The sequence below is a fragment of the Haliotis asinina genome, chromosome 7 (genome assembly GCF_037392515.1).
Source record: "Haliotis asinina isolate JCU_RB_2024 chromosome 7, JCU_Hal_asi_v2, whole genome shotgun sequence".
NCBI classification, from domain to species: Eukaryota; Metazoa; Mollusca; class Gastropoda; order Lepetellida; family Haliotidae; genus Haliotis; species Haliotis asinina.
This window is the reverse complement of record NC_090286.1, coordinates 59150581-59162378: the sequence shown is the minus strand read 5'-3', so window position 1 is coordinate 59162378 and position 11798 is coordinate 59150581. Positions and strand designations below refer to the sequence as shown.

The window sequence follows — 11798 nt, the reverse complement described above, 5'->3', positions numbered from 1 at the left end:
GCTGTAAGTGGTGCTAAGGTCTCTGCCTGATTACGTTGATATTTTCTTCCGCCGCTATTACAGGTGACGTGGCCTTTCATTATAATCAGGTACTTCCCTCCGTGTTTAAGTGATACATATTTCTACGACAATAAACAGAATATCACATTCGTGCCCATGCCATACTATGATTACGACACTCGTGCCGAAACGCCGAAATACCAACATTTCGGTACTCGTTACCATAGCATGACATGGGCACTCATATAACATCCTCTATGAATCCATCCTAAAATTCTTCTTTCTCCTCGGAACCATGTTTACTGGAAGCACATCAAAGACGCATGTTAGAGAGAAATTTTTCCCATGCATACAGTTTAAAACAGAAGACACTGTTATCCTTAAGATTTGATGCCCTGGAGATATCGAGGACGATGTCAGAGGAGTTTTATCTATTATTCCTCATTATTATGATAGTGTACCCTCCACCTAACAAACATTCCACCGCCACGTTGGATGTATATATTGTTTATACTGAATAAACCTCTCCTTCAAAGGATCGAGAGTGGTAGTTTGTTTGGGGTCTTGTCTGTCAGACAAAACTATTTCTGATTCAGAAAACCACATACTTCCAGCATGGGAAAAGCCATGACCCAGTCATTTAGTGGCATACAATCACGAATCCCCTGGAATCGAGGGCAGCAGGTGGTTTGTTTGGGCTCATATCTGACATACAGATGTGCCAGAATCCATAGTGATCTATTCAGAAATGACTGTTTAGTGGGCTAAAATGACATTTTAAGTGTTTAAACATTGGTAGTATTTAAAGACAAGAATACACACACACAAAAACCCCCAAAACAAAACAAACAAAATAGCAGCTACAATGCATCATCTGAATAATTCTAAATAACTTGAACATCGTCACAGTTCAGATGTCAAGTTTGCTGATAACTTGATTAAGCGAAGACTGACAAAGTGTATACCTCTCGTTCAAACTGTGTAAGCTTTCATTAAAGTGACTGCATTAATGTACCTGCCCTAGCGGCTTATTCTTTCAAAATAAATCGGGCGCCAGGCGGTTTATTGGTTACCAAGTCCCTCACCTGTCTATCAGCTTAACTGTTATAGGTTTTGATATTGATGATGTATACTCCAGTAATGTGTGTCCGTGTCCGTCACGGCAACTAGCATTCACATATACTGTCATAGTTTCAAAAACTTTCGAGCACTTACGACCATCGCCTATAACGTGGAGAGCTCTAGAACATAGTCGTAGCCTCGTGTTTATGTTTGTCGAAGGGAGGTAACTCCAAAGTGCTGCCTTGGAGGTGTGCCGTTTAAATAATTCTCTGTGGGAAGTGTGACCCATAACAACTCACCCTAAAACCGTAAATATTATGACCCAATTACAAATACCATAATAATAATAATAATCAATAACAACTCTAATCGCGGAAAATACCCACTCCTAGCAATATCACTGGACATCTGACCCAAACTTCTAGTACAGACTCAGTGTTTTGCTGATTACACTTTGACTGAAGTCTGCAAGGTGAAGCATTGTTAAATATCATTTCTCAGTTATCATTCACTAGGATATGCCAGTCTTGATTTGCTCGATGTAGTTTTGCATGTCAACAAAACCTATGTAAAATAGAGTAGTATAATTTTAGGTATTGTTTCCTCCTGGTGCGAGTTGTTCCTCGGTCGATGTGAAATATGTTTCAAACAGAACTCAGACTTAAGGTCTAAAGACAATATTACTCGTTGTCGTGTGTCACTACTTGTTATTTTAGCATTAACAACACATACAAACAGACATACAGTATATGAAGTCTCCAATACAACATATGAAGTCTCCAACCAAACAATCTATCTCCACTTTGGTGAAAAATGTAAAATAGAGGTGATAATTCTAGGAATTGCGATAGGGCAAAACGTTTGCCTGAGGGGAAGTGACAAAACTGTCCATGCACGGTAAGATATTAGGCTCATCGTTTGCAAATGGCGACCATGTCAATATACCACATGTACACTGTATAAGCGTAAAACTTAGAAAAGTAGTGCACTGTGCATTTATTCTTGCACACAAACCAGCCTTAAAACATCGAAAGCTCAAGAATCAAACGCCAATTTTGAAACATATTTGAAAATTTATACATCAATATCATATATCGTTTCACTGTCTGTTCTATCAAACCCGTTCCAAAGTTACATACAGTCCCTCCTGACTCTTGGACAATCAACTCGGGCAGTCTTTCACAGTATTATCACAGTGTGAAAACTAAGAATAATTTGTTGACGGAAATAGAAACAGTAATGTTCCCGAGAACTTCTTTCATCGGCGCACACAAGAACTGTGGAGGATGTCGATTCATTAATTCCCCAGCAGGCGCTCAAAAAGGAACAATACTTGCTCCTACATTATTTTATTAACATGTTTGACTTCGTTTCAGCTTTGGTTATTGACAATGGATCCGGCATTTGTAAGGCAGGCTTTGCCGATGATGATACCCCAAGAGTTGTTTTCCCCTCCATCGTTGGTCGTATCAATCATCAGGTATTACACTTAATTCTGCCAGTGTCATGCCATGCCATACCCAACGCCACAATGAGACCGGATATTGGTGGCCGTGATCTCACCACTGAATATTTGATGAAGATCCTGACTCAGGTGGTTGTTCCTTCACTACCACTGCCGAGGGAAAAATCGCCAGGGACATAAAGGAGAAACTGTGCTATGTCGCACTGGACTTCGAGCGGGCGATGTCTTCTACTTCCACTTCTTCCTCCCTGGAGAAGAGCTATGAGCTTCCTGACAGGTCGTCGTCATTGGCAAGGAGAGGTTCCTTTGTCCAGAGGCCCTCTTCCAGCCATCTTTCGTGGGTATGTATCAATCGGTATCCACAAAACAGCATACAACTCCATCAAGCAGTGTAATGTTGATATTCGTAAAGACCTATATGCCACCATGCTCCCAGGTATCGCAGATAGAATGCAGAATGAGATCCAGCCCTTGCCCCAGCAACAATGAAGATCAAGGGCAGCGCTTCACCAGAATTCTCAGTCTGGATCGGTGGCTCCACCCTTGCCCTTCGTTTGACCTCTGAGCAAAGATGGATCAGCAAGCAGGAGTACGATGGGTCCGGTCCATCCATTGTTCACAATAAGTGTGCTTAGTGCCTGGTACTGCAGCTGCATGTGATGTTGACATTGAAGAGAGCACTTTCAGTCATTTAGAAGACCACTCTTTCGTAGTCTTATTCTGGTCGTTGGGGCTGTATTGAAATGCATTGAAATGACAAAATTCCTGGTGTCCCCTCCTTCATGTTTTGAGCTTTTAAGTATGTTTCCTTTTGGTATTGGGTATTCATAACTTTCATTGTGTCTTTTATATGTTTCTACTCTCTTGGATCTCTTGTATGGTTGGTTTGAAAACGAGTAAAGAGAGAGATATCCGGTTTCTTGCACTATTCACTGCTGCAGACTTCATGGAAAGTGCTGACAGCGCACGAAAAGTTGGAGAGCTCTTGTCTGTATAGGCACGTGGAATACTTTGAAGTGATCTGAAGAGAATCTGAGGATTTAATGTCAAGAAGAATAGCAGTTCCACTCGTGTGTTTGCTGCAAAGCAAAGGAGCGATGACCACAACCAAGTAGATTTACACTTTTGGTACATACAGATGCTGACGACAATGAGACTTCATGTTGCGAGCAGAAGGATAGATCAGGTCCTTCAGCTACCATGACACAATACTCGATAAACACTAGAAAGTTACAATGAGAACTGGGAAGACAATTCGGTATTGTGGAGAATTTTGGCTGCAGAAATTCTGGACACGCTGTAGTCTGTTAATGATGTTGGAAGCTGCAGAACGAAAACTATGTTAAGGTAATAGTGATTTCTGTTGAGTATTTTACAGAAATACACAATATCATAGTGTGTTCTAATTGATTCCTATAATGAAACTGTGATGTCCACGATTTTCATGTTTTAGTTGTTTATCTCTTCTAGGGTTAATATAATGTGACAAAAGGTATAAGAGTCCCCTCTGAACCAGCAAAATATACCATACACAAGTCTTAAATATTCAATAATACATTGAGCAAACAATGAGCAAGTTACAATGAATCAAAATACAGATTTCTAGTACGATGCACTTGAGTCACAAGTCTAAGGTAATGGGTCACACATATCAAATATTAACTCACCAGAATCTTGGCATTTTACAGTGAGATCAGATATTTACTGACGCTTGTTTCCAGAGTGAGCGGCCAGGCACGGAGTGTCTGTCTTGAATCTGATATTGTTGACAAACAGACGTTGATAGGCAGAGGCACACAGCTCCAGTATTTCCGAGTGTAAGTCTGTATGTGTCTCAACACAGCCATCCTTTATATACACTGACAGAGTGTCGGGAACATTCGCCATTCATTTATAACTTCTCGAACAGGAAGTAAACAAGAGATTGCCATAGACTGTCGCTAAAAATGCTCTTGCCATTGAATATATATGATATGAAAAGAGATTAACATTAACTTACGACTATCATACCGCCAAGAGAGCTTCGAAAATCTAGGCCCTGGAATATTGAGGGCATTCCTTTCATTATTTCAAAACTTGATGATGCAGTTATATGAAGAATTATATAACTGAATTTATTAGTTATATAAAGAATTGACATAATTTATCTGACTGAATCTTTCTTCAAAATCTGGTATCCATCTGGAATCCATCTGGTATCGATGTTTTATCTATCCTACATCAGACTGTCTAAAGGAGTTAGATTATCGGGCGGCGTATACGTGCTTATGAACAAAACTGTAACTGCATACTGTCAGCAGGTATCAGATTTTGACAACAAACTGCAAACTCTTTGCTCTGTAAACATTTTGTAGCGATATCATCTTAAAGGAAATGCATGTTTCTCCACTAGCTCAAAGGTTCATGCTGCAGGAGACAACACAACAACAATCAAGCTGGTAGATCGGTGGCTGATAGAACATTCAGTTATGAACGATGAGGTCACGCCTTTTGGTGACATGAACGCAAGGATAGCGTTTAAACACAACCCAAAGGATACGCTTTGATGAAATCCCAGAACACAAACATGGCGTAGTCTGTAACAGTGACAGCTTACCTGTAAGAACTATAGTTGACGGTGTGAATGTGAATGTGAATGTGGATGTGGATGTGGATGTGGATGTGGATGTGGATGTTGATGTTGATGTTGATGTTGATGTGAATGTTGATGTTGATGTTGATGTGGATGTGGATGTGGATGTGGATGTGGATGTGAATGTGGATGTGGATGTGAATGTGGATGTGGATGTGGATGTGGATGTGGATGTGGATGTGGATGTAGATGTGAATGTGGATGTGGATGTGAATGTGGATGTGAATGTGAATGTGAATGTGAATGTAGATGTGAATGTGGATGTGAATGAGGATGTGAATGTGAATTTGAATGTGGATGTGGATGTGGATGTGGATGTGAATGTGGATGTGAATGTGGATGTGGATGTGGATGTGGATGTGGATGTGGATGTGGATGTGGATGTGGATGTGAATGTGAATGTGAATGTGGATGTGGAAGTGGATGTGAATGTTGATGTGAATGTGGATGTGGATGTGAATGTGAATGTGAATGTGAATGTGGATGTGAATGTGGATGTGGATGTGGAAGTGGATGTGGATGTGAATGTGGATGTGGATGTGGATGTGGATGTGAATGTGGATGTGGATGTGGATTTGGATGTGAATGTGAATGTGAATGTGAATGTGAATGAGGATGGGGATGTGGATGTGAATGTGAATGTTGATGTGAATGTGAATGTGGATGTGGATGTGAATGTGAATGTGAATGTGGATGTGGAAGTGGATGTGGATGTGGATGTGGATGTGAATGTGGATGTGGATGTGGATGTGGATGTGGATGTGGATTTGGATGTGATTGTGAATGTGATTGTGAATGTGAATGTGGATGTGAATGAGGATGTGAATGTGGATGTGGATGTGGATGTGGATGTGGATGTGGATGTGGATGTGGAAGTGGATGTGGAAGTGGATGTGAATGTACATTCACCGCCTGTCGAACAGTTTTAGAATGGCTGTGTCCACGACGCATCAATAGACGACTATATGACCTTGTGTGGTATATGTAGGGCTTGTAACAGTGGCAGTGTCCACGGCACATCAATAGGCGACTATGTGACTGCGTCTGTTATATCTTGGGCCACCGGGCATTGTAACAGTGGTGGTGTCCATGGAAACATCAGTAGGCGACTATGTGACCATGTGTGTTCTGTGTAAGGTTGCCTGGCTGTGAAACAGTGGCATTACATGATTAGGAGAGCCTAGAAACAGACTAAGGAAAGTAGACCGTAACTGACCCCAATGCACCATTGTTTTGACCGTAGTACACAAGGTAAGATGGCATTATAATCAAACTGTGATTTGCTATGTTAATCACTACGGCCATCAGAACAACGCCTGTGACCGAAAGATGTGATGGCGCCCTAAGAAATAAGCCGAAAATCTAATCTCTTATCTTGATGTTTCTAGTTTAAATGGTGTACATTTGATCAAGGATGTGTAGCATGTGTAAGTCAATAAACTATTTATTCACTGAATATGACTACATTTTTTATGTTGTCAGAGGAAGCATCAGAATTTCTGAAGGTCGGAATTTTGAAATGTAGATTTTATCGGTAAGACGCTGAGATCGTTTGTCAAACCGCTGGAAGCGTTCGTACAATCTATCAACATCCTTTAGGCCCACCGGCCCATCAAAGGAAGTGACAAGTCACAGTCCACCGGCCCATCAAGCTGGGGTTTGGGACCTCTGCTGCTGACTAATTATTCATACAGACAGACATATTCTATTCAGTACAAGGTCTTTGGCCAGAAATACAGAAATTTTACTCTTACTAAAGACCCATTTGTATATTACATATTTGAATACTTTACAGCGAAAAAAAATGCATGAATGCTATATATATATTGTATCTTACTTTGCTGTATGTGTTGTGCTTTCAAAAAAGGATTAACGTTTCATGCAAAATATCAAAATTATGCAAAGAAATTACAGAAACAAGGTTATGTTATGCAGTATTTACCAATAAGTGTATTAATCATTCAATGGAATTATTAACACCAAGAAACTTGACATATCTCACGATTGAATAAACCCCGTTCTTAACACTTTGAAGCATATGTTAGACCTGACTGGTCGTCATGTATAGCAAAGGGATCCTCCGACACAGAACTTGGCCCAATAAGGACATGCTTTAAGCGATAAAATGCATAGACTGCTCTGCCAGAGGATCAGGAGGGTCACAGGGTATGAGTGCTGGCTGTCATACAGTCATATGGAGGTTATATTAGGTATTGATCTTGAATCGTACACTGAGAATGACAGTTTGAATCTTCATATTTATGAATAGAGAGACTATCACTTTGTTCCATTCAACAGTCAGAGAAACCATAATTTGTACGCTCTCCACAGACAGGGAAACCATCATTTTTACACTCACCAACATCCAGTTAGATCATCTTTATACTCTCCACAGTCCGAGAGGCAACCACTTTTGCACTCCAGCAGTCAGAGAGACCATCACTTTTGTACTCTCCAACAGTCAGAGGCTATCATCTTTACACTCTCCAACTGCCAGAGAGACCATATTTGTTACACTCTTCAACAGCCAGATAGACCACCACTGTTACACTCTTCAACAGGGAGACCATCGCTTTTACACTCTCCAACAGGGAGATCATCATCTTTACAGCCTCCAACAGTCGGAGAGACCACCTCTGTTACACTCTCCAACAGTCATAAAGACCGTCTTTGTTACTCTTCAACAGTCAGAGATACAACAGTCAGAGAGACCATCTCTGTTACACTCTCCAACAGTCATAAAGACCGTCTTTGTTACTCTTCAACAGTCAGAGATACAACAGTCAGAGAGACCATCTCTGTTACACTCTCCAACAGTCATAATTTGTTACTCTTCAACAGTCAGAGATACGAGACCATCTCTGTTACACTCTCCAACAGTCATAAAGACCGTCTTTGTTACTCTTCAACAGTCAGAGATACAACAGTCAGAGACACCATCTCTGTTACATTCTCCAACAGTCATAAAGACCATCTTTGTTACTCTTCAACAGTCAGAGATACCACCACTTTTACAACGTCCAGCAGTCAGAGCGACCATCTTTAATATTCTCTCCAACCGTCACATTCATATTACCAAAGGCTCATCATCTTTGATGCGTGTCAGAGCTTTACTGTGTGAATGTATTCATAAAACAGTCCAACATTCAGTTATCAATCTCTTGATTGCACACTGATCTCCAAGTTTCATATCGATTTGTTTTTCAAATATGAACAAAAATGCATTAAAGGAAATATTTTATTTATATGACATGTACTTACCTTGCCACAAACGGGGTCAGACTGGGATCAAGATTACATACCCCTGTCACCTTAGAAGATATAATGGCTAACATGTGAAAATCATACTTTCACTCGTGGAAGCAATCGGAACTACATATGATCTGTTTATCTGCGTAACATACCCAACAGAAATGACACAGTCATTTTATGTTGCTCAGATACAAATACGTTGTGGGAACGTTATAATTACCCAAAGCCATTAATCGATGGTTTTGCTGCAGTGAATAGGACATCTCGGCTCCTTACTCTTTTTCAAACTAGCCATGCAATAGACACAAAGGAGTAAAAAAGACATTGAAAAGATATTAAAGACAAAAATAGTTATGAATACCCAGTAAGAAAGGCAGCATGTAAGAAAACATGAAAAAAGCTCCAAGCATTATGGAGAGGCCATGAAGTAAGTTTTCTTTGTCATTTCAATATTACAACAGTTGAAACGATTCGAAGAACAGTAAATGATAGCAGCAATCACAATGATCATAGGTATTTGCCTGAATGTCACCGCTTTATGCAGTGTCAGTACCTAACACTTTCTGTGAACAATTGATGCACCGGACTCATCGTACTCTTGCTTGCTGATCCACTTCTGCTGGGAGGTCAAACGAGGTGCAAGAATAGAACCACCGATCCAGACGGAGTATTTTCTCTCTGGAGGAGCGATGACCTTGATCTTCATAGTTGGTGGAGCAAGGGCTGTGATCTCCTTCTGTAGTCTATCAGCCATTCCTGGGAACATGCTGTTACCTCCGGAGAGAAAAATGTTGGCGTATAACTCTTTACGGATATCAACATCACACTTCATGATGGAGTTGTACGTTGTTTCGTGGATACCAGCATACTCCCCACCCAAGAAGGATGGCTGGTACAATGCCTCTGGACCACGGAATCTCTCGTTGCCAATAGTGATGACCTGTCCGTCGGGAAGCTCGTAACTTTTCTCCAAAGAAGTGAATGTGGCAGCCGTCTGCATTTCATGCTCAAAGTCAAGTGCAACATAACACAGTTTCTCTTTGATGTCCCTGGCGATTTGTCTGTCTGTGGTGGTGGAGTAACCACGCTCACTTAGAATCTTCGCGAGGTAATCAGTGAGATCACGGCCACCAAAGTTCAACCTGAGAATACCATGGGGTAGGGAGCAACCTTCAAAGATGGGAGCAGTGTGGGTGACATCATCACCCGAGTCCAACACGATACCCGTGGTACGACCAGAGGCGAGCAGAGACAGAACTGCCTGGTTGGCCAAATACACAGCGTGAGAGTTGAAGGTCTCGAACATGATCTGGGTCATCTTTTCACGGTTAGCTTTGGGATTGAGGGGTGACTCTGTCAGAAGGACTGAATGCTCCTCTGGAGCCACACGGAGCTGGTTGTAGAAGACGTGATGCCAGATCTTCTCCATGTCGTCCCAGTTGGTGACGATACCGTGCTCAATGGGGTAATTCAGGGTGAGGATACCTCTCTTGGACTTAGCCTCCTCACCAACGTAGATTTCCTTCTGTCCCGCCGTCTGAAATGTAAAATGTATTGACGGGTCAGACGATTGTTATTTTTGACACAGCCAAAAGGAATATTGTTTCAATTAATAATTTTGGAGTAGTTGATTGGACAAAACAAGACATCCAGAGTCTTGACCGCCTGACCAGAAGGATCATGTCTGATAACAGAGCACACCACCCTCTTTCCTCTCTTAATCGTTTATATATGCCAATCAGTTCAGGAGGTCGGGGTTTGATTAAGGTGGAAGCTCTTCATGACAGAATTTATTGTGTACTTTTGCACATATTTATTTATCGGATGATTCTCTGGTGATGCACGTCAAGACTCACAATGAAAGCAAGGAGTTCCACAGCTATTTTAAGCGTGCCAAGGGTGTTGGACATATTCTGAAATTTGAAGTTGATTTTGCTCATGGTGATGTACTGCTGGACAGTACAGCGATGGGAGTAAACCAGGTGAAGTCCTTTACCAAGTCTGCCCAGCGCCGGTTCTTTGTGGAGAAGCTGTCTGAGAAGCCATTGCATCTTGTGTACATGCAGTGCGTGGAACAGAACAGCAGTCCAACCGACTCCTTCGCCTGGTCTCACATATGAGACTGAGGGCTTCCTTTTTGCTGCTCAGGACCAGTCACTTCCCACTCACAATCGCCAGACTGTGATTCTTAATCAAAATGTGAACATGAAATGTCGTCTCTGCAATGAATCTACAGAGACTGCCCAACACCTTGTGAGTGGATGCCCTTCTTAACAGCATATCTTAAGCTTAAAAGACATGATGGCATGGCTCGCTGCTTTTACTATCGTCTCTGCCATGCCTGTGGCTTTGAACCGGAGGTCCATCCACGGTATGACCCTGGACATGTCCAGGGCGTCTTCGAAAATGAAGCTAATGAAATTATTTATATCATTGAATTTTCTGTCCCTTTTGACAGCAATGTGTTCATCTCTAGTTCAGATTATACAAAGTGCGTTAATACGGACGTATATCCTTTTCAGACTAAATCATCACAACTTAAGCATACTCTTACTTTAGATGTAATGCTCACAACTTCAAAGCTGAAGCAGTACTAGTTACGAAAAGTGTAAATGTAATAGATACCCAATGTCCAGTGAGTACCATGTATTACGTTTATGTCCTTTATATTTAGAAATAAAGTAAAAATATCTGCCTTATTTTTCCACAACCAACCGTCAAGACATAAATCACTTATGCTACTTCGCATAGAAAATGTTGAATTATTGTAAGGTAGCCACAATAATGTTGTGATGTACCACCTATTTATGTTGAGGAAAACGTGTTTATGGTATTTACTGATTTATCAATGTCCTAATAAATCGTAAATTTACAGGTTGCGCATTAATTCACTGGTATAATTTTACACATCATGTACTGATGACCTCAGGGCAACATATACAAACACAAATCTGTCTTTCCGTCTGAGAGATGACAAAAGTATATAGAAATATAATCGAAGACTGTGAGTAACTGATATCTTCCTAACAAATGTTAAATTGTAATATTTCAAGATGACACTAGCAATATTAAGTGTTATACCTGATGACGGGGACGACCAACGACGCAGGGGATAACAGTTGTTGGGGCATCACTACCGGCTAACCCGGCTTTGACAGTGCCAGCGCCGTTGTCGATAACAATCGCAGCAACCTTGTCATCACTCATAGTGTAGAGCAAGTATCGTTCCTTGTTGCACGCCGGCTGAGGACTGACGTACTCTACATCCTCCACAGCTGTATTTATGTGCGAAGATCAATGCAGTTCTCGGGTACCACAACAGTTCCCTTATAAAGCACTGTCATACTACATGTATTGATCCCGTGGAACGTGATAATAGCTGTGCCA

At 41.2% G+C, this 11798-nt stretch overlaps 2 protein-coding genes and 1 pseudogene across 2 annotated transcripts in view; 2 read left to right on the top strand and 1 right to left on the bottom strand.

The window, feature by feature from the left end:
• Positions 1–11798, top strand: part of LOC137291278 (actin, cytoplasmic-like) — a 162525-nt gene that overhangs the window by 27304 nt on the left and 123423 nt on the right. The gene's annotated exons all lie outside the window — the stretch shown is intronic.
• LOC137291117 (uncharacterized) overlaps positions 2420–11798 on the top strand; it is a 52027-nt gene continuing 42648 nt past the window's right edge. Inside the window, exon 1 of the mRNA XM_067822398.1 lies at positions 2420–2542. Within this exon, the coding sequence (XP_067678499.1) occupies positions 2420–2542 (123 nt within the window). The remainder of the gene's footprint in view (positions 2543–11798) is intronic.
• LOC137291280 (actin CyI, cytoplasmic-like) lies at positions 8965–11618 on the bottom strand (annotated as a pseudogene).